Below are 27,996 nucleotides of genomic sequence, written 5' to 3' on the forward strand. Positions count from 1 at the left end.
GAATGAACCAGGTGAGCATCTGTATGCATGCACATTGCCAGCTGCCGGTCGATAATGAATTTTATGGAGCGCGCGACGTTCCATATACCAGGCATGTAATAATATATATTATTGCCTGAATACATGGGTTTAGGTGCCCGAGAGCAGGTGACAATTTGCCCGACGCCAGGAGGGCAAATTGTTTCCTGCTGCGAGGGCACATAAACCCATATATTCGGGCAATAATATTTTTATTACATGCCTCGAGGTGAATGCAAATCAGTGCATTGATTTGAATAGGAACATCCGGGATGTTAGCGGGCTGGTGAACGATGTACTGACCGGTTTCCATGGTTACCCGGGCCAGTGAAGCCTTTCGATGTTTTCGACGTCAAAGTAGACGTGTAACGCTGGATGTAAAATATCCATGCGCGCACTGCTATTTTGACTTTCGTTAAAATCTGTTTGATGCTGGTCGATAATGGTAAAATTGTTTGAAAATGCCCTGCATGTAACTAAATGTCATATGTGGTTGGAAAGGCTAGACCGTCAGTTATAAACTTAAATAAAACTATTAAAATATAAAAGTAGTTAACATTCTCTGTGGAATAAAAAAACTAGACATTTGGGGTCAAAGACATTGCAGATTTATAGCCTGTTGAAACTTCTGAAAAACTGACCAAATAAGAAGAAGTTGGGGAGTCCTTAGTGTATTAACTATGGTAGAGGTCCCCTAGCTTTTAATAAATGTTTGAAAAGGGAATGTCATTATTTGCTGTTTTTCAGGAAAGTTTGTCAAGGCAGTGCTTAAATTCAGAGTGATTGACTGCTATTGTAAATGCATTTTTAGATCCTTTTAGTGTCAAAGAGGTGTCAAAAGTGCGATTAATCAAAAAGACTGCTCTGTGACTTCAAAAGAGGGGTGCAAATATGGCTTGTTTTCAACATTTTTGACAGAATAACTGTTTTCCTACATAATTTTATACCAATTTAATCCAAACTATAAAATGAGATATGGACATGGAATTTTTACAGCCTATTAACAAGGTTACAGACAAGATGACTATGGCACAATTTTCCTGTATTTGAAGTACTTTTTGAAAAATCACATTTTGAAATTTGAAAGAATTTTTTAATGATTTTTTGTTATGTAAACCCATGTAAAATCATGAAAACAAATTTTGTTTACAAATCCTGCCGTCCAAATCTTACAATCAATAGTGTCAATATATTTATAACTAATTTGGTAATATTAAGTACGATCCAATTATTATTAAATTCAAATATGTAAACAAAATATACAAAATTAAATTTTAATATTTACTGGTGTCTCATTTTAAAATCATGGCTGTAAATATACAATTTTTATATTCTGTGGAGAAAGTATTAAGTAAGGGAGTTATCCTGAAAATTTGAACTAAATATCTTGATTCTAACACTTGAAACTTGACATTAACTATGAGAAAAGAATTGGTGCAAAAATAGCCTTTCCAACCACCTTAACTGAAGAGGCATGTAATAAGCGTGACCTTTACACGTTTGCACATAACGTTGCGAAACGAAAATATGGATGTAAACGATATCAATATCAGGAAAAATAATTTTTTAAATGTTGGGATAGGGGTTTTGATGGGTTAATGAAATATCTGTAACCTGTTCGACCAATGGATGTTAATGCCGCACGTGAAAATACAATATAGTGTTCTCTTTTTTCTTCACAGAAGGAGGAAATGTCGAGGACAGTATGGAGAAAACGGGCGTCAAAGGTTCGGCAGAAAACACTGGCGACCAGAAGTCAGAGGCCAAAGTTGACGACCCGCGCAATCAAAAGGCAATGAAAGATCACCACACGAATTTGGCCGAATCTCAGACAGTAGACTCGTACAGGGACGAGAGCGAAACCACGGACAACTTGAGCAGGACGGGGGGCTCCTACGCAAAACGGAAAACAGAACAAACTCGAACTCTGGAGACTGAATTCGATGGCGATAGGAAAGGCATAACAATGAACGGCCATGTAGCCATGTCTGGAATCACTCAGAACGAACTTTCCAAGTTGGTCAAAAAGCAAAGCAAGCTCGATGCAAGCCTGACAGCGCCTCCAACGTCAGACTACTCCCCGAGACTATCACACAGTTTGACTAGCACCACGAAGGGAGACCCCCTCAGCTATTCTATAAACAGCGACAATATCACGGTGGGTAACCGGCGCGCAGCTTTAAGGACACTGTCAACTCATCTCAAAAGGCGACCGTACAGAATCACGCCTGACGCCGTCCGATGGGGAAAGACCCGTCCCGAGGCTTTAGCCAGGGAGTTTCCTGCCGGCAGCGCTGACATAGAAGATTTCGAAGCCGTCCGGAACCTTCGGTCGATGCGCATAACCACGGACTTTGGCATTTTCTCCGCCTGGGATCCTGAATATACTTCAACGACACTACGTCTTACAGGCGGCTATGAAGATGATTCAGAAGTTTAAAGAGACAAAAATGATAACAATATAACTCAAGAAAGTTACCGACCTGTTATTAACTTCATTTAGCTTGCGTTGACACTTGTACTTACGCCAAAGTAAGTAAACTCTTTGTTCTGTGTCAACTCTAAATTCCGAAAGGTAGGCGGGTAAACGATTAAAACACACACCGTTTGCCTTTATTTGGCAGTTTTCATTTTACAACATGCATATTCATCTATGTGCTTCTAAAGGGCGTCGTTTTACGTCACCACGCGGTACGATGGTTGTAATATGACTGCTGTGAGGAAGAACTTTGTTGTAAAAGTGTAGGCTTTGTTTTGCAACTGAATATCGTCAACAATGGACATTTCTGCGAGAAAGCAAAGAGAAAACAGAGAATTTATGGTATATATGGTCCCCTTTAACGCCCAGCGATCTTTCAAGCGGTGAATTTGATACGCGAATTTTTATATTTAAGTTTCATTCAAAACCAAAGGAGTATCAGACATCACGACCTTAATCAATGGTTTCTGTTCAAGGAGAATGGTAATTTTCGGAATTACAATAAAAACAGGAATTTTTGTCATACATTTAAAGAAATGCAAAATATGTGGATGTCATTCCAACCTAGATGATCTAAAGCACGATTACACAATTTTCAATCTTTTTATACTGCTTGACGTGAATCAAGTTGTGTTTTTACAAATGTTGAAGAACACTCATTTAGGCATGCATGTGTATGCATTATGTTAGAATGGTTGTCCGCAAAATATCACTGCTCAGGTATATTCTTCGTGTTGATGTAAATATTTTTCAAAGGATCTTTTTTTTTGTTAATGTCCGATGCTTTATTTTTTTAAAATGTTTATTTACAATTTTCACTACAAATGAGCTGCTTTAACACGCAAATTACTTCAAGTATAAAATAATGATAAATGTTGATTAATTTTCAAGTATCCGGCAATCTTCAGACAGAACCCCACTTGTTTGTTTTCTGTCTGAAGATTGCACGATGCATGAAACTTAAGTAACTTATATTATTACTTTATACTTAAAGTAATTTGTGTTATTATTTATTTATAACGCTCTGCTGTAGCATCGAGCAATGTAATTTCCCACGAGGACATCTGTATATATATATAATTATATATATAATATATATATATATATATATATATATATATATATATATATATATATATATATGATGTTTTTAACAGCTTGTTTTGTAAATATCATGATTGTTTATAGTCTTCCTTGATAATAAAGTAGCTTTTTTATCCTTTTGAATGCAATACAACGCCAAAATTTTGATATCACTTCAGTCAATCAACTTTTTTTTTTGAATGTAATTCCGTCAATCATCATGTCATTGGTACCCATGATTCGAAATTCTGTAATAACACTGGCACCGTTTTCCCGCCAATAATTAGTCAAGATCGTGCACTACAGGGATTGTGCGTCAACTTGTGATCATGTGCCGAACGGCGAACAAACCAAATATTAAGTTGTCTCAAATCAAAACTTAATGACCCGAGTTGATCAGACTCACGTGGCGTCTTGTAATTTGTGATATTTTCTAAATATAAATTATCGATTTTTCAACTAAGGCAGGTTACACATGTGAACTTTGTAAAATTATGTTTATCTCCGACAGGATTCGATGAGTTCATCGTCACAGATAATTTCAAACATAAACTTGTAAATTGGACATTAAGGGCGTAATCAGTTAATGCAGGGATAACTGTAAACAAATACACTTTAGCGGCATTCAACAGTTCTTAGAGTGGATGATAATACGAGGTAAATGTAACTAGTGTAGAGTATAAATATTTCCACAAACAATTTAAGTCTACTATCCATGTGCTAAGAGACAAAACATTCTAATTGTTGTAATATTTGTTCATTTTGCCTCGGCAGCTTTAGGTCCACAATTTAAAAAAAAGTTAAACAGCGGATTTGTAACAAACTATAAGGTGACGGATGTGACTTTGTAATGTGCACTATTTTGGAAAATCAAATATTAAGGTATGTGGATCGTCGTCATTGACAATGTGTAAATGTTACGATGGGATGTGTGCAGTTTGCTACCTTGATCTATATCTTGGTTTCTGAAGAAAGCTCTATACAGGGGGGGGGGCCTACAAATTTAATATTTGACATGAAGTCGTCTCTTGTTATTTCGAATTTTCAGATAATTGAAACATATTTAATTGTAAGCAAAGGGGTTGTATAACAAGGTATGTGGGAAACGTTGTATAGATATTTCATTTCACGATTAATCGATTCTAAAGAAAGCAGTCAAATTAACGAGTTAAACATAATGTAAATATTGTTGTCAAGTAAATTTATATTTTTCTGACAAGATTTAAGACATGTCTGTACAATAAGAATAGGTTTATAATATTTATAGAGTTCGACTGTTAAATACAAATAGATTAATTTTAACAATAAGCCGTCTTCCAGATGTTTGTATATGGATTGTACTTGTGTATTGCCACGCTTAGGATAATTGTAAATAAATACATCCACTCACTTTTTTGTGAATTGTGTCTCGTTAGCTTGTAGATTTGTGCTGTGCAGTGGTTTGAAAGGGTTAGACAGTAGTGCGCCACCATCGGTTGTGCAAAGGAGTGTGCAAATGCAGCCCAGTTTGTTGTGCGAACAAAATTTACTCACAGTCTTCTCTACGGCAAAGAACATGAAATGTCGTTGTACTCTTAGAAGTTTACTATATTGATATCAAGCGATATTAAGTTGTTTTCTTCTTCTTAAGTTATTCATCATCGGCAGTCATACCAGAGTTTTGGGTTTGTGAAGGATAGGAACCCTTTCTTTGACTTTCATGTACAGAAGAAAGTAGTAACATAAAGAAAAATTCTGTAGACTAAGCATGAAATGGAATTTGCCCGTCTTATGTACACACGACGCTGTAAAGAATATGTGATGATTTAACGAGGGTTTGCGGAGGAACACTAGAAACAAATTTCAGATTATTTCATTGGTAACTAGGGAGCTTTTTTAATCAAATGCAATACGCCCTGTAACATTAAGAGAGTAGAAGTTAGAGATTGGCCTTTTGCGAGTGAAATATTAGGATCGCCTCATCCAATGTCAATGTCGACTTTGCTAAATGTATCAGTTACACGGCACCGTGTGGCTATTTTTATAATCACACACAACACTTGCTTATCTCTGCTACCTCCATGCTTTTAGTAACATACAACAGATGTCAGAAACATGAAAATGTCACAACAGACCCGTATCCATAGAAACCGATATAGATAGCACAATTAAGTGTACAAGCAGCTATGAGGCAGAGACAGACATTTAGCAAATAACTACCCGTATTTGAAGAAAAGGTCATTCCATTTTGACATGTAACTGAGCTCCCCCGAGAAGAAACGACATCAGTTTACTGACGTTTAAATAAATAATGACTAACCTGTGTTACAGGCATGAAGAATATTTTTTATTATTTATTCATGGTTACATAATGACCCCATCAATGGTGTTCCACACGTTGCTAATCCATTCATGTGATTGCAATATGAACAATATCCGACGTCAGTAAATTCTAACAGAGCTATTTGCGTTCATTGTACTCTAATTGGTAATGAGGCACAAAGGGTGCTATGCATTACTATGCAAGGACTGTGATCTAGGTCATGAATTATGCACAGTTTTCGTAGGTGACAGACAATACCCAAATATTTTGCCTGACAGGCTCTAAAGTTGCTTCGATAACTCGACCTTGTAAACCATTTACAGGTAAGTGACACAGAATTTTAAGCTTTGTTCTTCAGTAAAATGCACAGTTTAACTGTGGCGGTTGTTAAATTAAGACATGCTCAAGGCTGTGAATGAAAGTCGTGTCTATAGGACAACGCCCGCTGTCTGAACTCGCCACCTTTGGGTTCCCTCAAAGGTTAGGCAAACCTTTTACATTGTCAGGTATGTTAGGCCAAGGACTCAGCACATCTGTGAGAGGCTTTTCTACTACGCCATCTGCTTCTATCCGTTTTATTCGGGGTGTTGATGTAAAACATTTATTCGTTATGCGCATGGACTTTCCTTCAATTCTATACCGTCTGCACACGCACATTTTTGAAATATCGAAACTATAAATGGAGTGACAACTATTGCATGGGTGCAATTCTACGTTCAATTTACAACATACCATCGGTGATTGTTGTATTCCGATTTTTCGTTCTTCCGTATCGGCGTTGAAACAATCACAACTATACAGCACTAAGGGCTACTGACATACATTTTATGTTATTAGCTATGACCTCGTGTTTCCTAGCGATACTCCTAGACTAGACTAGCGACAGTCCCTCGTCACGTGCCTTCTTTGCTTGAAATACCGACCTAACCTGTGTACTAGGTGCTGTGGAGAGCGTTTGTCCCATCAGCTGAGAGCCGAAGGTGCTTGAAGGCGAGCGCTGACCAGCGACATGTTCGAACTGCAGGCAAGAATTGCACAAGCGGCTGTCGACAGACTACTAGAAAAGACCTCGGCAAATTGACCTCCGTTTGTTTTTTGTCTCTCAGATGACTATCACATTACGAAAGACAACGGGATATTAAAGAGGATAATTTCAATCCACCGGATTGCAACCACAAACATACTCGATCTCCACCGTCCTACACTCAAACGACGCCGGTTGAAAAACTCTTTGTGTTGCCGATATTACAGTGATATCGACAACATGTTGAATTCTCTGAATATCACATGACATACTATTTACCATATAACATCCATCGTTTTCAAGCCGATGAGTGCGTACTTTCAAACTTTTTTATTGAAAATAAAAACTTGGAACCACACTTTAAAAAAATATCCATGCACTGTTACTCTGTACCCTATCGTGAATCATGGTACGGCTCACCGTTTCCCAAATATCCAGGCTATATCGCGTCTTCTGATTTCAAGTACCATCATTGTGTTAAGTTGTGTGGTCGCTGGTCTGTGATGCAATACACGCTGAGTGAAGTTTAAGAAATTCACAGACACAAAAGGTGAAAGTGCACATTCTACCTGGTGAGGTACGCCTGATAGACTGAACAGTGTGCTGAAGTAGCTAAAAGGTGGATGATTCCCTATGTTTGAAAGCGACAAAAACAAATTAGCAAATCAAACATGCATAAGGAAAGAAACGAAAAAACCTGGAATGGAATGACATTCGAGTCACTAATCGAATAAAGAGAAATTTCCCGTGAATACGTGAATCTACATTCTGTAAAAAAATTGACAAATACTTTCCACGTTAATCGTTATGCGATGGCACACAGACATGATGACGGCATTGTGATTTAAACAGGTGTTTGAATACATTCTTACCTTCATTAATATGACAATCTCCATCAAGACTCCAGGGAGCATTATAGTGAGAGTATTCTATTATTAAAAGGTATGATTCATAACTGAAATTTATACTGACAGCACAAGGTTTTGAATATTTAAGTGTGTCTGGACTCCATGACTGCCCACGATTATCGTAGAATATCGAGACTCTGATTTCAACACAGAGAAGATAAATTGTCTGTGAATGAATTCACGCGCCGCAAACCCACCCCTCTATTTTAACCACGTGGTTACAAAACATTCGAGCACTATGTTGAAGTTGTCGACACCAGTATCAGACATCTGTAAAATCATTCGATTCGATTGAGAAAATCCGTTCTCCTAAATTTCCCGACTTTTGCAGAGAGAAGTTGTTCACATCCATTTTAGAACATAGTCAAAGTTCCCTTTAGAATGTTTGTTATGTTGAAGGTACATTATATTATTCGTCTTCTGGTTTCCCTCGGGTGAGCATGGGGGCGCCCCTTCAGTCAGGCGTTATACATTGTCGCCTGCATGTTACCTGAGACGGGGTGTGGTCCCATCATCGCCACTCACACACGACAACTCGCTTTCAACGTCGGTCAACAGTGCAGTGCGATGAGATGAGTCACTCTAAAACGTGCTGTTGCCAGCTACAGAATGGTACCGTCGATAGGGCGGACTTTCCCTTTTTTACTTCTCAAACTCGTTGAATAATTCCTGTTTTATTGTTACAGCAGATTTGCATTGAGCCGTGAACACAATGCCTTCTATACGCTTGTTAAGGGTGGATGTACGATTTACTCACACTCTGAACAAAACGAGACAAAAGAAAAAAAAAACTATTAAAAAACTCCAACAAAACACAAGCAGACAAACAGACACAAATAACAAATCACGAGGGAGGGACCATAAATATATGGGAGGGGTGGTCAATTCGTAGAGCAGTGACACTTAACAATTTTTTTGCCGAGGTAACACCGCGTCCACACGTTTTACCAACAGGATTCCATGTTTTTGGCTGCTATGCGCTAGTTACAGCATACGTTTTCTTTCAGAGGTAGAAATGTTTTAATATTTGTTTTGCATTTTTGGCCATTTGCTGACCTCCCCTGCCGGAAACTTAGGATCTACCGGTCGATTTTCTCGCCATGCTTTAAAGTAAAGACCAAAGGATGTAAATGTCAACCGTCTTCTAGAACTTCACAGTAATTTATTAACCTACACAACATTCCTTTTATTGATAATGTCCCTTTCAAGCATTCTTACACAATTCTCCTGCTGTTCAGAGGGGCAGATTTCGTTGTAGTCATGTTCAATGTTCGCGTCGGCGATTACCGATCAAATATGGACGGATCACAACTGAAGCGTGGGAACGTTGCGACCCCAAAGCTGTAAAGGGTCAAACGAGTTTGTACAAGGTATTGTTTACTACCAATGAAGGGATCTATATAATCGACAAAATCCTTTTCGAATAGGTCGTTACCCAGGATTATTCATAGGGTGGTTAAATTAACGAGTTGGCCGGGGCGGAATAATTAACCAGCTGACCGCCAGTTCGGGAATGTCGTTAACCTTTCCTTACTATCAGATACTTCCATTTCTGCCAGACGTCGACTTCTTCTTTGAAGATTTGTGTTTATAAAATGTCGATTTAAGCCAGTATGCGCCTAGAAAGTGAAACACTTTGTTCAAAATTTTCGAAAGAAAATTGTCAACAATTCTCGTGCCAAATCAAGAATAAATATCAGGAGTCAACGTGCAAAGTTTGGAACTTGAGAAAAACAATTACGTAACATTGACTTATGTTTGAAATTCAAAATGGCCGCCATCCCTGTGTTAATTGACGAGGAAAAGTAAAGTTTTAAATTTTCGAAAAAGTAAGACGGTGAAATTTTTTCTTACTCCAAGAGCTTTAAAATGATCTGCAGCGAGAGGTAGATTAGATGGAATTGTAAAAAGTTTGAAAGTCCGAATACATTTCCATGCGGCATATTACAGCTGAAATTTATCACATATACATAGAACTGGATATAGATATAGCGAAAGTGTCGCCATGTATCATTGACAGTAGCCATATACTGCTATAGAGAGATGCGCTATCTGTAATAATTTTAGGACAACTCATAGATAAAATACAAACGTTTTGGATATTAAATACGGAAAATAAGACGGAAAAGTCGGATCAGAAAAGTTCTGTCAGGGAATTCAACTTGACGAAACAAAAAAATCACAGAGAATGTGGCTAATCGCTGGCGGACAGTGGTTTCTGCCACTCCCTGTGACCCTTAGTCGACGTTGCCTGAATAATTTGGGTCAAAGGTTACGTGTCATCGCTGTGCAGACTTCAAGAAAGTGACGATTGAAAAGTTCTACCCAGGATAAAATCTCTGGATGTTTCGGAAGCCGCGCGTTACGCCTTCTGAGTAAAAGCCCGCCAGCCATATCACTGTTCCTTTCTTAATGCGAATATGTAACTGCTTTGTTCAAGGCAATGTTGATAGTGTGACCGCCGTGGTTCCGCCGAGCGAGGAAGTATCAGAAGTATACTCATATTCACGGGCCTGGTGCCTGACTAGGTTCGGACTTTGAAGCGAGTACAGTGGAGCGGTGTTGTAAACAGGAAGATAGGACTTCAGTAAAGGTACAGAAATGGCGGCATACAGTCCGGGTTTTGTACTCGCCGGGTTGATAGTCTTGTCCCTGCTGTCATGTTCAAACGGTAAGTCCAGTGGGTGAACGTGAGATTTAGACTGATTGGTGTGTCAAGGTCACGTTGTATATGGAAGACTGTGTGCTACCTCCATGGTTCAATGGTTAGAAGATAGTTGACTAATAAGGCAAGGCCAGCAACTTTGCAATTGGCCATATTAATTTGCGCGTTTTTAAATATAGTTAAAAAAACCACTTGTAGTGTCATGTGACTGCCACTCTCTGGGACACATTCGTTTGTTTTTTGCCCAAAAGGAAGGATTTGTTAGCGTCGTCTCGCAGGAGATAGCTTTTTCCAATTTTTGTTTTTCTGTTATAAACGTATAAGTTTATTGTCAGTTTCCTTGTAACTTTGGGCTTATCTTTGTCCTTTAACAAGCTTAATCGTCAAATGGAGATTTGAAAAGAGGAACCATAAAATTCAAAAAGAGGACACGTTGATACAAAAATAACAGCAAACTGCTCCGGGACACTCGCGACGTTACAAGAATAGTTGGTCACAAGCGGTAGTCTGTGTGACAATATCCCGGGGACAATATCCACTTTCTCTCGGAGAGGTGAAAACAAATGTTATGAGCTTTTAAGAAGTAACTGCACGACTAGACTCATCCATTGTCTTGAGTTCAGTGGACAGTGAGTTAGAATGTCGACCACTGTCTTTGTTTGAAACATTAGCAGTGATGTTATACCAGCTTTAGCCAGATCAAAGTCCTTGTTCGACCCGATTTTGGATCTACCGGGGGAGGTGGGGGCCCTGAACGAGTTGTCGAAAGAAAAAACTATAGTTCTTGAAGACAGATTTTCGAGTGAACTGTACACACTGTCGGTGTGCAAACACCCAGCCACTAATTGAATGCACTCTCCAAGGGGACCTGTAGTTTGCTTTTGTGTCCTGGAGGGGGCTGTTTACACACACTTCCACAACAGAAAGGAATCCTTCAGGCCAATACATTGAATACGTGATATTTTATTGAAGAATTGCGTGAGCGGTTACGCCAAGGTTATACACTTTGAATCATTGCTTCACTGCCTTCTCTCCGTCTTGTTCGTGCGTGTGTAAATCTTAGCAGCAGTTATTTTGCAGCGTAGCAATATTTGAATTTTATAATATATATATATATATATATATATATATATATATATATATATATATATATATATATAATGAATATAAATATATGTTATATACATATAATGTATATAAATTCAAATATTGCTAACGCTGCAAAATAACTGCTGCTGAAATTTACAATTATATAATATACAATTATATATATACAATTATATATATATATATATATCATATATATATAATATATATATATATATATATATATATATATATATATATATATATATATATATTATAAAAGAGAGAGACAGAGAGAGAGACAGAGAGACAGAGAGACAGAGATTATCAACGCCAGTGTTTACCTTGCAATTTATGACTCCTAAATAAAATCTGACACATTAACTGAACTGTAAAGAGGAACAAATGTCCCATTATTACATTTCCGACTGATGTTTTGTTTATTTTCTGAAGGTCTCTGTAAATACTATGAGTTCACTTGTGACGATGATGGATGCATCGACCCTGACTTTATATGCGACGGGATGTCGATTGTGACGACGGATCAGACGAGACGAACTGTGAAGACGGCGTATGTAAGTATAGCAGTAGACGACTGTTGTCACCGACACATTGTACTTTAAAGCACACATACACATTTCGTCCCACACTTTAAATTCCACCCTACTGTTAAACAGCCGTCTCTGCCAAGACACCGAGGACATTCGGTCATTCAGGTCAAATCGACAAAGCGTTTACTTTTTTGTCTGCACGAAAAAAAAACATGCTATTGTCCATTTTTATTTACTTAACAATGGCGGGGGGTTGGGAAGGTCACAGGTTCAGATAGATATAGGAGAAGTCTATAAGTAATATCAATTCAACATGCAGAGCGCATACTCTTTCGTGTGTGAATTTAAATACGCTGTACGAAAGTGTTTGTCCTCTCAACTGTTGGTTGTTATACCCCGTGTCAGCTCCAGGAGGCAATAATAAAATTTTCGCTTTTCACCAAAAAACATGAGAGTGAAGACTCGATTTGCTTCACCGGTTTACACGAGCAGTAGACAAGGAAAGCATTGTAGAAATTTGCAAGTAAAAAAACTGTCCCGCGGCGCATTCTACGTTGAACTGGCTAAAAGGGTGTACATTAGATGTCGAAATTCCAGATCGGATTGTATAAGCCCTTCACAAACTATAGAGTAGTCGCACAAGGCAGACAACAAATGTTTTCTGTCAATCCACAAACTTTACTGAACACTTTGTCGCTAGACTAAACACTCTGACCCCACCACTTAATGGACGTCGGTAGATGAATCTGAAACAAGACAGAGAAAGACGGTGAAAGAAAGACCAGGGGTCTCACCCTCTGGGAGTCAGGATTGTGGTTCACTAAAGCACATGTAAATTGTGCGTGAAACATCCGAATTATATGTGACTCCAGAATTAACGTGTAGAAGTTTACTGAGATAATTTACAGAAGAAAAATCAAAATTGTTGTCTTGAAAGTCTGAAAAAGTAGAGTCACGGAATGTTATCCACATTTCTTTATTCACAACACGAAAGTGAATTGTTGATCTTTTACGAAAACAGCGATGGCAAACACCCGGTATTCAAGGTCGTTGACTGACTTCCAAGCTAGCTAGCGAACTAACTAACTAGCTAACTAACTAGGTAACACTAATTAACTAACGTACCAACTATAGCTAACAAATTAAATTGAAAATAAATAAATAAATAAATAAATAAATAAATAAATAATTAAAAAATTGAGGATCTTTGTGTTTCATATGCGGTCCTATAGGCCTACTACAATTGTGCATGCGCACAAAGGCAAGAACATAACCTTGACTCGTCTTAGCACTAAGTACAGACATTGTGACTCATGATACCGTCAAAGGATGTGATATTACAAATTATGCTGATCATACGGAGGTCGAAGTGAAACTGCTAGAGTACATTACTGACAATTGCTACAGTTTTGTTCAGTGGAGCAACGTTGGAGATACCATTTTATTACATGCCTCGTATATCGAACGTCGCGCGCTCCATAGGATTCAATGGTAACTCGCCGATGACGTCGCGGGCCGCATAGTCATCACTGGACTGAAAGTGAACCGGAACTATTTTCAACTTGAAAACTTTTGGATGTAAAAGTCTTGAAATTTCATGTTTTGCACAGAAAATCCGGTTTTGGAAAATTTCGCAAGAAAATATTGATAAACCGCATAACGGTAGTTTAAATATATCAATGCGCCATTCGATGATGAAAATCGTTCTATTTTAACCGTTTTTCGTCTAAAATGAAAATAAAGCATTTGACTGTAATTTACCAATAAACGTAAATATTTTTGGTGCAAACTGAGTAAGAGAGGCATGTAATAAAAATATTATAGCCCAAACAAGGGACTATGTACCCTCGGGGCAGGAGACCATTTGCCCTCCTTACGTCGGGCAAATGGTCACCTACCCTCGGGCACATAGTCCCATGTTTGGGCTATAATACTATTATACGTACTCCTAGCCTTGACAAGCATCATCGCTTCTTGTACCTGACCAGCTGCTGCATATGGATGTCGATTTTAGCTCTAGGCATATCTGTCAAGCTGTCATCATTTGTCAAAATTGTCATCAGTTCAAAAATTCGTGAATATTATCGTCCTGATCTAATTAACGCCTCATCTAAGTCCCTTCACTGAGTGAAGGAACTGTGCCTTACCTTATGACTTTTTGTTCTCCGTTGTGATCTGCAAGTACCGTAACCATAGACACCAGAACAAAAGAGTCTTTTGTGTAACCCATCGTCTATGTACAAAAGTGGGTATTTTTTCTTTCAAATATCAAGAAAATAAACATTCTGAAAAGCTAGAATTGCAAAATTACACATCGGAGTATCTTGATGATTATCGGATAAAGCAAGATACAAAGATGAGGAACAGTAGAGTACTAGACCCTAGTGTTTACTCATTCAGTACAGTTTATTGTCATTCTACCAAACCGAGCAATAAGGTTGCCATTTAAGATCATACTCCATGGCTTGCTATATTAAATATCTTTGTCTCTAATAATCATAAATAAAAATCAAAATGCTGGAATGATTTGTAGGTCTCAAACTGCTGGTGTGGCTAACTATTTGATCTTTGTAATATCCACTTGTCTGTTTGTCTGTCTCTGCCGACTGGTTGCACATTTTCTTTGTGCGTTCGTCTGTCTGTGTGTCAGTCTGACCTAATTCGTCTGCGTTCTGACCTTTCCCTCTCCGCCTGCAGACAATGTTGCCCCTCCTTTCGATCAACACTTTAGTATAAGCTCTTCCCCTTTCATCACTATCCTAATGTTTCCTATTATGAGAAGATAAAAACGAAGTCATGACCTTAGCACGAAACAGTTTCGATGCTATTATAATTGGTGTTTACTTTCACCGTCCATTTTTGATGTATTTAGTTCCCATGTGTATATCGACGCCAACATATTGCAATTCGTCTACATCGACCGGCGTATAACTATAAGAAGAAATTAAACTGTTTTAATTTAACATTTGGACAAATATTTATCACAAATTTGATCATAATGTTTTTGAACACTTCTTTTCAGTGGAATGTCTTGACGAGCATTACAGGTGTGCTGATGGCGTCTGTGTTCCGATGAACGAACGCTGCAATGGTTTTCGGGATTGTGCTGACGGTGATGATGAACTAAATTGTGGTAAGTGTAATTTCTTTTCCCGCGAAAGTCAATATCTAGAGCAAACGTAGAACAGTTGTAGTACTAGAAAGTTCAGAAGTAGAGCATGTTTCGCTCTAAGTCGTCTGTCTTAACATAGACAAACACACACATATACATACACGTACACACATAGATACATACATAGATATATACACGCACATACAACCATTTGTATGTCATACATACATACATACATACATACATACATACATACATACATACATACATACATACATACATACATACACACATACATACTATACAACTATTTGTACATACTCACATAAATGCACAATGCGTGCTTACATCATATTTATTCACACTGTTCATGAGCGGCCAAGCTATTCGGAAGAGTACTTTCATAGGGGCTCAAAATGCACAGAAAGAACTACAGAGGAAATCACACTACATAGAAAAGGAAAACTGAAGAAAACGTGACAAAGGAACATTTTCTTTTGTAAATACTTTCAATTTTACCTTGAAATTATTTATATTTGGAACATACTTCAAACCAAGGGACAAAGAATTCCAAATCTTTGTAGAACGATATTTATTATTATTATGAAAACTGATCTGGCCTAGACATTTTCGGAATAATGCAATGTATATTCTGCATAGCGAAGGTGTTCTCTATTGATTAATTGTTCTTTGGAAAGTTAATATATCTGACAGATACTATGGAGCGTTTCCAGTCTCACACTTGAAAGCTAAAATTGCCAGAAAGTAATAAATTCTTTGCCTTATTGACATAACATTAAATAAACAGAATAAGTGTACTGAAGGAACATTATAAAGGCAGCTCAGAGAATACGCATGCTCTTTTCTGTCTACGTATGAGACCAAATTATTGTTGAACACTTAAAATCAATATGGTTATTCCAAGATAGACATTCATCGAGAGTTACTCTTAGAACTTTTGACGGAACAGCTCGTGGGATATATTTTCCGTTAATGCGAATGATGATTCGACACTCGTTTTGACGATTCAAACTGTAAGTTGTAATGTAAGTTGTATGAGACGACACTTAGTTTTCTCAGCATTTAGATACATAGAGTTAGAGATGATTTATCGCTCTATCGGAAAATGTCGTTATTAATTGAAGTCATCAACTGTTTTGCCACTTGCAAGCAAAAGTCTGATCATCTGCATACATATGTAAGTGAGAAGAATATACGGAAATAAGCTTGTACGACTGACGTTAAATTAATGAAATGCTCATTGAAAGCGTTAGCAATGTAAATGGAATTTTTACAAGGACACCTCAGTAAATGTGAAAATGGTATTTTTACAGGCATTGGAGTTTATATCAGTCGCCAGATCGTAGCGGTATATGAATGACCTCTTCTCAGCCCGCTACTCAGAGATTTCCATTGAGCATTGACAATGACGTGTACAATTTTGTTTCTTAAAACCTTTTTACAAAATCCAGAGATTGTGAAAATTGTATAATCTAATGAGAGAGAGAGAGAGAGAGAGAGAGAGAGAGAGAGAGAGAGAGAGAGAGAGAAAGAGAGAGTGTATTCTGAGAGACGTTAATAGTCAAGTTTTTTTCTTCGATTGATATGCAGCATGATACTGCGAGGAAATGTGCGTCACTTCTGATATATTTGATAAATTACAACCTAAACTTACTTTTGTAGAGTATTTTAAAACGTTATGATAATATGAGGAAATAAATTGTGATTGCAGAATGCGAAACGGGTCAGTTCCAGTGCAACAATAGCGCCTGTATAGACGAACGATGGGTGTGCGATAAAATGGACGACTGTGGAGATGGTTCTGATGAACTCTGTGGTGAGTATGCCAAACGCAAACTAACAGTTCTATGACATTGCCGGTCTTTGCTGTTTCTTTGCCTCTGCAAGTGATTTATTCGACTGTATTCGATGTGTTATCCAAGATCCAAGTAGTTTTACAAATTGGTCTCGATTAGAAGTGGCAAAAATCAGGTGCGACACAACTGACTGTATAGAGTCTTACATGGTTTTGCCCCGTAGGCTTTTAAAAAATGTAAACTTAGTTCATTAATTTATTATTTTATGGCCTTCCCTGGGGTGCTGAATTTTTTTCGATTACATTTTTTAAAAATTGTACAAACTCTTCCAGAATTCTATTGCAGTCTTATGAAAGAAATATTGTCTATATTGAAATATTTCATACCGTATTCCTCAATTTCTACTGATAAGAAGTTGATAATATTTGATAATAACTAGTTCTCATTACTGATGCTAAGTCAATACGGAAGAAAGCAGACGAGATTTTAAGTCAACGTTATTTAAGTACTTCGTGCTTAAAATATCGTCATCATCCCTTCATAACTTTATGACGCTGAACGATGAATTTCCACCCACCAACAGTGCAATTACGCCCATAAATTATATCTTTTGTGCGAATTATTTTTGATTTGTTCTCCTCCGACGTGCAACAGAGTGCCCGGATGGAGAAGCTGAATGCTCCAATGGAATGTGCATACCAATCACGTGGTTTTGCGACAGACATGACGACTGTGGTGACAACTCTGACGAAGTTCACTGTGGTAAGCTTTGAAAATATTATAGACGACCAGCGACAGCAAATAATGCTAGGAAGTCATACATTTTCACCTATGTGCAAGTCAACAACTTGAAAGATAAGAACTAATCTTATCAGGAAATTTACTGTGGGCGACTGATTGAACCAAACAAGTATTTCACCAGAAGTTATCTTTTACAGCTAATTTAATGATAAAAAGAAAGCAACACAAATCTTTTTTGTTGTTAAATTGATTTACACCATGGCGAATTATAAGCTATCTCGACATTGCGTCACGCATGTGGCATTTTGTTCAAAGTCCGCTGTACGTGTAACTGTAAGTGGTATCCTCAAAGATTCGTTTCTTGAAGGCACTCCTCACAGATTGGGACGGAGAGCGCCCTCGAGCGACGAATCCACAAGTGCATTATGGAGCTCCTTGGTAGCTCCATGGTGGTGCATAAGTTTGGACTTTTCGAAATTGACATTGTTCAGACCTCCTAAACAACTCTCTGCCCAACCATTGTTTTCCTCAGATAATTACGTAGCACCCGGAGATGAATACCCAACTTGCACGTATTCCCTAGCGCCGGAGAGCAACAAGCTGACATTATCGTGTGAGTCGAGGGGAGGGGACCCGCTACCGACGCTACGTTGGGACGATGACATTGAATATACCTCAGTGACTCAGGGCGACCTGGTCGTTGCCACTGGCGAGATCACGCTCACCGAGGGACAACAAAATGTCATCTTCACATGTTCCAGTTTTCATTATAATTTCACCTCGCCGAAGACCTGTACTGTCGGGCCTCTGGAATACAGCGGTGAGTACAATGACGTCATCAGGCTCACGAATGACGTCAGCCTCCTCAGGTGTTATCAGAAATGGGGTTCATTTCATTTCTCTGACTAGCTCAAATATGTTTACGTTCCTGGCGCTAAAGAATATAATGGACTTTTTGCAAACTATCTTTTTTGATAAATTGTCTCCGTTTTATTTGTTTATTCCAGTAGGTGTTGATTAAAACTACACTGCAGTTAATTGTGGACATTCTAATATCTGGGTTCAAGTACCTTTAGAGATAACGTTTTAACATTAATAGTAGTCTACAACATGCAACGATATTTTTAGTTAAAGTATGCGTTACAGTAACGCCGGAAGTTATTAACGAATCACGAAAATGGTGAGGAATTCGTCTATCGTTTCGGGAGAACATGTGAAGTTATTTTTTGAAATGCAAGGTACAATGCAGACAGTATATTTGAAATCATTATGAATCGTGTGTGACTCAACGGTGACAAGACTTTGCCACTCAGACAATAAGCCACCCAGACAAATATAGAGGTATTTTAATTTTAAAGATTTTGCTACTCTTGACGTTGATGTATACAAAACAATGTTTACACGATATTCTACTATTGCAGAACGTCCGTGGGACGGCTACCCAGAATGCCGCCTGTCTCACCAAAACCTCGTTCTCGGCGATGTTTTAATTCTGAGTTGCGAGACTCAAGGAGGAGCCCCACCGGCCACGCTTCATTGGAGCACTGGCAACGACACCGTGGAAGGGCTGCTTCTGACGAGTGGAACTATGAACAGACTTGATATAACGATTAACATAACGTCTGACCTCGAGGGGGCGCTCTATCTGTGCACTTCTAATCACATCCTGTACGAGCAACCTCAGACGTGTTCCGTTGGACCGATATATTTTCCAATCATAGGTGAGACAGGGATATCTCACAGTATTATCGTGAATTTATTCCTACAATCCTAGGTAACTGGTCACAGCAAATTTTCATGTTACCATATCGTAAAAGAGACGAGTCGGTGATGTTTACCAAGGGAACGTCACTGGCATTTCACTGCGTTTTTTGTGTGGCCTTTGATTTGCGTCTATCGGTGCCCACGACGAAGTTCCATGAAATCAACAGTATGGCATGATAATTCTGAGAAAAGTAAAGAGGAGAATAATGTTGACTTTTCTGGTTTATGATGATGTACCTCAATTACTGTGCTTAAGGTAGTTCGCGCCTCGAAAATGAAAGACATTAACTTTTGCTCGAACTTTCCCAAAGCACATTTTCAACCGCTCTCGTTCAAAATCAAGCATAGAAAAGCCGGGGGTGGGGGGGGGCGCTCGTCGTGCAAATTTTGGTAGTAGAGAAAAAATTACATAACATTTATCGATATTTGAAATTCAAAATGGCCGCCATCCCTGTGTGAGATTATGGAGGAAAATAAAATTCTCAATTTTCACAAAATTAAGCCGGTGAGCACTTTATTTACCCCATAAGCTTCAAAATGAGCCAACCAACAAGTGGCACGGCAAAAAATATAATAAACGTTTGAGAGTCAGACTATTGTTCCCTGATCGAGGCGCGTTCTACCTTAAGGTGTCTTCGCTTACACTTGCTTCAATGCTGTCATTTCAACATGGATACTTCTCTTTAACACAGAACCGACATCAACTGAAGCGACACCAATGGTGGCCACTTTACCACCACCGAAACCGGAACCACAAAGTGCATGGTTTTGGGTCCTCCTTGGCGCCTTCATCGTGTGCGTGGTGATTTTGCTGTGCGTGGTTCTCGCATGCTGCGTGAAGAGAGAACGAAACAAGAAAGGTAAAATGTCGTTGCCTCGTCAACAAAAAATGCACACACACACAAAAAACAAATTCACACAAGATACTCACGCAAGCTCATTACCCTGGCATGCAATAAACACTACAAATGACTTTCTCATTGATGCATCTACTGTATCGGGTACATGTCTTGGCAAATAACTGCTCTATGGGTAGCTTAGCTGTACTCGTCCAACTCTAATTCGCAAAGCTTCGTGTGTACTCGCCGTTTGAACAGAACCAAGCCGCGGCCTTGGCCGACTATGACTATGTATGTCTGTTCGTCAACGTCATATACAGATGGCTTGTTTTGTGTTGTCATGGAAACCGCTGTTACCAAGGTAAGAGAACCTATATCGAAAGGTTCCAGGGATATATCTGCTTGCCCGTTCAAGATGCTTTTTGCTTGCATGTGCTAACTTCTCTTGCGCTTCTTAATATTACGTCTCCAGTACAGTATATTTGTAAATTTTGTGGACGGACCGTGGTGAATGGTACTATCTTCCTTTTCGAAACTAACAATGCAGCATGAGCGCCATAGCTTATTTTAGATTAATAACTATGTAACAAATTAAATACTAATAGCTATGTCTTAAGATGTTGGTTGTTGTTTTTTGTCTTAAGATGTTGGTTTGTTGTTTTTTGTCTTAAGATGTTGGTTTGTTGTTTTTTTTGAATCCATAGCAGTTGCACAAACTTACTTTCTGGTAACTGCTTGAGTGTCGACACGTGAAAATCCATTCTGTCATTTCTATGTTCGCCACAGCACAGTCCTTCGGCCACAGCTCTTATTGTATCCGTCACCATGCAGCCAGCACCTTCTAAATATCGCCCTCTGTAGCCAAAGATCCGAAAACTTTTACAGCCGAGACCTGCATAAATGTTTACGACGAGATTTAGAAATCCCTCGCCAAATCAGAAATTAGGGTTATTAATACTTTGCTTCGAAATACACTGGCGTTGCTTCAAATATCATCTGCTGACAGCGGACGGGAAAAAATCTTACATGGGACAGTTGTCGCTGTGATGCGCAGTACAGATTTTCAATGTGTACATAGATGCCGAATGCGTTTGGAATTACTTTTATCCTTGAGAATTTGCTGCCAGCAGACATCATTTGAAGTGATTTGTGTATTTTGAATTAATATACGGTATATGGCACAGATTAATGGGTATGTGAGGGTTTTATTTGTCTCATCGCCGACTAGTCGCTGGAATCGGCGCAGCTGCAATGTAACGATGGTTTGATCTTAGGGAGCCTTCAGTAATTAGAGGGGGGTGGGCCGGGGGAATTTCGCGCACACCTGTACCGTAAAATGTGACCCTCCCCCTATCCTCGTGTCTAAATGTGACCCTCCCCCTTGTCCGACATTCTAAAACTTGACCCTCCCCCCAACCACTGCGGTATTCTCCCCAGGAATAACTGAGACAGTATCAGCTAATTTACATAACGATTGGTTCAATTGGGGGTCTATGATGAAACTATGAATAATTTTTTTCAGTACAAAATCAGATAAATCTGTGCATTAATGTATGCTGGATTATTAAAATTATTGTTCTTGATTAGACTAGGTTACAAGTCCATGGTTGTGCAAGAAATATGATTTTGGAATTTCACCGAAATGTCGATTCACTATGCATGGGGGTCTATGATGACAATAGGAATAATTTTTTTCCAGTACAAAATTAGATAAATCTGTGCATTTATGTATGCTGGATTATTTACATTATTGTTCTTGATTAGACTAGAGTGGTTACAAGTCCATGGTTGTGCAAGAAATTTGATTTTGGAATTTCACCGAAATGTCGATTCACTATGCATAGCGATCTATGATGAAACTATGAATATTTTTTTCCAATACAAAACTAGGTAAATCTGTGCATGTATGTGCGCTTGATTATTTATATTAATGTTTTCGACTAAACTACAGTGGTTATAAGTCCATGGTTGTGCAAGAAATTTGATTTTGGAATTTCACTGAAAAGTTGATTTACTGTGGTCTATGAGAGAACTATGCACAATTTTTTCCAATATAAAACTGACAATATCTTTGCATTTATGTACATTTGATAATTGATATACACTTTTCCACCTGTTGCATATGTTTTTGTCGCTTGTCTTTTATCAGTTTTAACTGTTCAAGGTGTTTAATGTAGGATACCACTGCATCGTCTTTGCTTGTGAAACTTGTGGATAATGTGCATGTATTTTGTTGGTGATTTCCTATTCAGGAGATATCACATGGACAATCAAAGTTTTGGCCATAAAATCAGCTTCTGTCAAAAGTGACCCTCCCCCAAGATAGGTTTATAAAAAGTGACCCTCCCCCTTGAACTGTTTTCTAAAAAGTGACCCTCCCCCAATTCCCCCGGGCCACCCCCTGTAATTACTGAAGGTTCTGTTCCCTTATGCAGAGTTACTCCGTTGATATTGTTGTTAGTGTGTGCCAATGTCCATTCGTCACGAGCGAAGGAAAATTAAAGCAAATTATTTGTGAAACTGAATCATGCCTTGAAATGTCAAAGGGCACGAAATGAGTAACAGCAGTATATCTATTGATTCACGATGTTTGTATATTTCTGTGAAATATTGTAGTGTTTGAACCCGCTTCATCCTAGTTATCTCACTGTTTGTTCATTGTATTGTAAATGTCTTTCATTTCAGATATTACGTTTAAGGAAGATAGTGATTTGGTCGATATCGGACAAGTGAACGCGACAGTGATGTAATGTTAAATTTACGAATATAGTTTATATTTACTTCTTTCATGTTTGTACTACTTAAACGAGGCTTGCCGGTGAATTTCACGAAGAATACAGTACGACTTTCTTGTAACAGTGCTTCTTAAAATAGAGTTTGTAAGCAAAATTTCAACCCTTTTCCGGACTTCGCAATGCTGGAAAATCTTAATGGTCGGCAGATTTGAAGTAGCCTGTTATAGGTTACCGGAACCACGAATATTATTTGCATGGCTCGGTTGTAACCTGCATCTCATATACATGTATTTTTTATAATCGGAGAAGTGTGCACAGAATAGGCCTAGACAACAGTGAACACATTCATGTTCTTGAACTTGATCAGTATTGTTCGTATGAGCAATATATTTTACATTCTTGTCACTTCAGAGTACATGAGCTCAAGATCAAAAACGTACGCCATTTTGTTTTCTTTCCGAATTTACATGAGAAGGTTTTGACACTTCAGACAGATCAGGGGGATTTCATTTCAACTTCAGTGAACAGTTGAACTGAAACTAAATAACTTAGACTTCCAATGAATAATTTCAAATACAGCAATGTGACTAAAACTTACAGAATTTTGTGTGAATTAACTAAGCAATGGTGCCAAACTTGAAGTCAGCTGATGATATAACTAACTCACTTTCACTTAAAAGTTTTGTTACATTTTATGATGTAGATTTTTATACAGATACTATTTACACATACTGGATGTTGCAATTACACTGATGATATCGTTCGTAAGATATGTAGAAGACTTCAAATCTTTGCACTCTAAATTCACATACTGGTTTAGAAATTTTCAATAAAATGCAAGTACTTTTCATCTGGTTAACCATTACAGCAGGCACTGTTGAACAACTTAGTGTAGACATCAATGAAAACAATCGTAGACTTGTACTATTTGTCCAAGATTTTTTGTCATTTTCAATCGTTCAATCGATCTACAGATTAATACGCCTATACGTCACCATTTCAGAGTACTGTTGTCATACTTTCAAATTTTGTATGAAGGGTTTTTTACATATTTTTAGAAAAGAAACTACAATTTTTTTATGCAATAAAATATGCAGAAATACCAAATACCATTTTCTTAATTTTGTCTTTAATGGTTACTGTGACCGAGTTGGCGAAGTCTGTGTGTTCATATGCAATAAATTTTACCGGCATACTCTCAAATCGGCAAAGTAATACACGCCCTATGAAAATAATTCTTATTGATTCACAATACATTGTCAAGAGATATTTAGACCTGACTGCGAAAAAATCTTGACGTTGCTTTACATAAGACATATCAAGCCATATCTATCTATCTATCTATCTATCTATCTATCTATCTATCTATCTATCTATCTATCTATCTGTCTGTCTGTCTGTCTGTCTGTCTGTCTGTCTGTCTGTCTGTCTGTCTGTCTGTCTGTCTGTCTGTCTGTCTGTCTGTCTGCCTGTCTGTCTGTCTGTCTGTCTGTCTGTCTGTCTGCCTGTCTGTCTGTCTGTCTGTCTATCTATCTATGTCTAAGTATCTAGAATAAAAATTAACTACACTACTTTTATTGAAAGCATTATTCTTATCAAATATGACATAAAACCGCTCACATTATAGATTATAGAAAACAGTGCTACAGGAAAATTATACACATACCCCATGTGGACTTTAACTGAGGAAATGGTCGTGGTATGTGGACTTTCGATCCCTGCTTTTGCCTCCAGCACGATTTTCACCCCATCATTTAAAGGGACAAAATTGCTCTTTTTTATATAAACACCCGCTCATGTATTTTGGATTTCGCTCATTTAGTTTTTGCTGAGTCATTCAACGATAAAGTTTGATTAAAAATGAAAAATAATGTAAAATAACGTTTCAACGGTATATATATAGTTGCTTGACTTATTGGAAGATGTACCGTGCTACCAATATTTTTATTCTTTTCCTCTAATAATCTAATTTCGACTGTGATGACTCAACAAAAAGTAAATGAGCGAAACCCCAAATACATGAGCAGGTGTTTATTTTATTCCCTGAATTTTGTTTGATATGAAAAGTAGTTCGTATTGTTTGTGCTTTTTTAAAATGCTGAATTACCGGTCAACTGTTCACAACCTCTACTCTGCTCAGTCTTGCAGCCTGACAATATTAGACATCAGGGAAACTTTTTATGGTTTGTACCAAAAAGTCAAGTTCAAAAATTCTCAAGTTCAAAATTCAAGTGCACAATTGTCACCATGTATAGCTGAAGATACACTGTTACATAACATTTGAACCTGATGCCAAATTTGTAGTGAAATCGTAATTTGCAGTGTCTTTCATATACGTAAGAATAGCAGCTTTACATTGTGGCAATGTTCATGTGTCATAGCACAGCAAGTCGGATTTGTCTATAGAGGTCAAACAACGAAAACATATATTTGCATTCAGCAAAGGGGTAATTTTTGGCCTTTTTACAGTTATGTAACATCGTCATTTGTACCCTGGATGACTTTATGCAAGTATTCAACATTTCTTTTCGATATCATAAAAAGGTAAAAATGAGCGACTTTATCCGTTTAAAATGTCGAGTTTTGACACCAGTGTTTGAGCCAAAATGTAGACTTTTGACCCCGATGCTGCTGTGTTAAGTGCACTGTATGACCTGTGCGGGTCAGATCACAATATGAGATATACACGCATAAACATACTTCACATTTCAGGTTCACTTAATTTTGCAAAGTAGTATCTATCTCGCAAAGGCAGCTGCTTCCAACTCGTGATGTACAAATGGAGCTCCGTCGTTTAGTTTGATGAGCCGAAAGCGAACGTGTACGATGATTTCGGTTGATCGAGTCATTGCTTAGTATAACTTTAGATGACAAGACATAGGAGAATATAAGATTAAAAAATTATCCCGTCCCTAATTGCAATTATACATGTACAGCCTCACAACAAACTCTGAAATAAGATGGAGGTTTCATCGCAATGTGATTGTGAACTCGCACGGTTAAGTCAAGTAGAGTTCAGTTTGTAGCGACTTACATGTACATAAAATGGAAAATAAGATTTAGCTTATTATTTTAAGTGTCATATGAAATTCCATGCATCGTTCTCACTTTACTGAAATGTCCGAAACAAAACAAAGCAAAACAAAACAAACAAAGCGTATTATGTCAGCTTCTCGCATAAACGTTAATTCTGAGCCCATTTAGACTGGCCCCAATCGCCTGGCTTTTCTCGGCATCTTAGTTACTAGCTGGCCAATCAAGCAAGGCGTTCACCCCACGATCTACAGCAACAGCCTGCCATTAACGCGTCGGTCTGCTGATGTTTAGTCCTTGAATTTCTTATACGTTTTGATACTTATATGCCCACAGACTTGGAGCAAGTCTAGAACCCATTGTACTTTGCTATGTTTTGTAGAAGTTACGAAATTTTGTGGTTGTAACATTTTTATGTCGCTCCTTTGCAGCCTATGGACAGCGGTACGAAGCAACCGATGGACAGGGATTCCATTCGAACGTGGTGACGTATGAAAGCGGCGACAAAGACAACAGACAGGAGTTGGGCAACGATTACGAGGTAGTTGAAGTCAAGAAAAAGAAACCTCTGTTCGGAAAGGGCAAGAGAGGGCGCTATGAATGCGAGGACGCCTCACTCGCCATGGGAGGGGTCCCTTCTGAAGGGAAGTTTGAAAAGAGAGGGTCTCCTCAACTCGGACGATCTGAACAAGTTGACGTAAAGGTCGGTGTAGAGGACGAGAAATTCGAAAAACAGACAACGGGGGATAGCGGAGACGACATGAATCAAACTTTATAGTGAGGTACAAAATACAAACTAATTTTAAACTCTTGCAACGGCGACGTAAAATATACCAAAGAGCTGGTACGACCGTCATCTACAGCGCGTCAAAAAAGTGACGGTGAATATTGCTATTCAAGTCCGTCTCCAGGTTTCAGAATATAGAAGTCTTAAGACGGAACATCCGACAACCGAGAAACTATTCTTCATCGAACAAGGACATACGGAAACATGTATGGTTAGGAATAATATACGATAACTTCAGACTTGTTTCTCGCCTACAGTCAAGAAGGCATTTGAAAATATATTAACGGTTTATGTAAGATGGAATCTTTAATCAGCATTTAATAATCGTCAACTTTATAGGGTCCTTGACTGTAAGTTCTGAGGAAGACACAACTCCAATGTTGCAGTGTTTAATTTGTAAATCGGTAAAAAACAAGTTATAACGGAAATCCGTTACCCGAGAGACTGTGTATAACAATATGCCGCTGTTTACCTTTATTCGACGTGTGCGCTCGTCAAATTGGAGCAACAAATTAAATAGTATTAAAACAACATATGGATAACTGTAAGATACCACCGATGGGTCAAACTTCCAGGATTTTTGTTTCTATGTAATAGAAAATAGTGATCGACCTTTGGAACTTGGAGTGGGATGGTCAAGGAGGGAAAATTACCAAATCTATTATAGCCTTTCCATTTTTGCAAAAACCCAAGCCTGCATGACTTGAAACTGAAGCAGAAGGGTTGAATTCTGATGGAAAAGTATGCATTGTTTTCCTGCTCCAGTATTTGCCAAATCTTGAGTCGCGAAAAATTGCATGTCGTCATTTTAACTAACCCTTCTTCTAAGGCACTATGAGTGGTCTTTCCCAGCACGTGACAAATCAGTTCACAAAGACATGACAACTCATGAGATATATATTATAAGCCCGGGACTGGTGGGTTTGAGAAATTTTGATTCGATAAAAGTTACATATCGTTTTTTATCACGGTTGTATTTCCTGTGTGCTTTAACTAATAGATGTATCTATAAAAACTGGGACTAAATAAAGCTGACTTTTTTTCATTTCTCC

At 38.1% G+C, this 27,996-nt stretch overlaps 1 protein-coding gene across 2 annotated transcripts; it reads left to right on the forward strand.

The window, feature by feature from the left end:
- Positions 1-6,052: 6,052 nt before the first annotated feature.
- Positions 6,053-27,993, forward strand: LOC139119349 (uncharacterized). Of its 2 annotated transcripts, none has more exons than XM_070683124.1 (10): positions 6,053-6,205; positions 10,255-10,485; positions 12,019-12,140; positions 15,139-15,249; positions 16,961-17,065; positions 17,700-17,807; positions 18,319-18,606; positions 19,208-19,507; positions 20,243-20,410; positions 26,589-27,993. In XM_070683124.1, exons 3-10 carry the CDS (start codon positions 12,080-12,082, stop codon positions 26,933-26,935), a joined length of 1,488 nt encoding a protein of 495 aa, XP_070539225.1. In that variant the 5' UTR covers positions 6,053-6,205; positions 10,255-10,485; positions 12,019-12,079; the 3' UTR covers positions 26,936-27,993. The 2 variants fall into 2 exon arrangements, with proteins under 2 accessions (XP_070539225.1, XP_070539226.1); XM_070683125.1 differs by lacking the exon at positions 26,589-27,993 and adding an exon at positions 23,075-24,220.
- The last annotated feature ends 3 nt before the right edge of the window (positions 27,994-27,996 follow it).

This window comes from Ptychodera flava, chromosome 19 (genome assembly GCF_041260155.1).
Source record: "Ptychodera flava strain L36383 chromosome 19, AS_Pfla_20210202, whole genome shotgun sequence".
Classification (NCBI taxonomy): domain Eukaryota; kingdom Metazoa; phylum Hemichordata; class Enteropneusta; family Ptychoderidae; genus Ptychodera; species Ptychodera flava.

What these genes read in the sequence shown, in the direction of transcription:
- LOC139119349 (XM_070683124.1), top strand. Translation starts at nt 12,080, where the DNA reads ATGCGACGGGATGTCGATTGTGACGACGGATCAGACGAGACGAACTGT. An exon ending in TGATGATGAACTAAATTGTG is followed by an intron (nt 15,250 to 16,960) that starts GTAAGTGTAATT and finishes TTGTGATTGCAG; the next exon opens with AATGCGAAACGGGTCAGTTC. An exon ending in GATATATTTTCCAATCATAG is followed by an intron (nt 19,508 to 20,242) that starts GTGAGACAGGGA and finishes TCTTTAACACAG; the next exon opens with AACCGACATCAACTGAAGCG.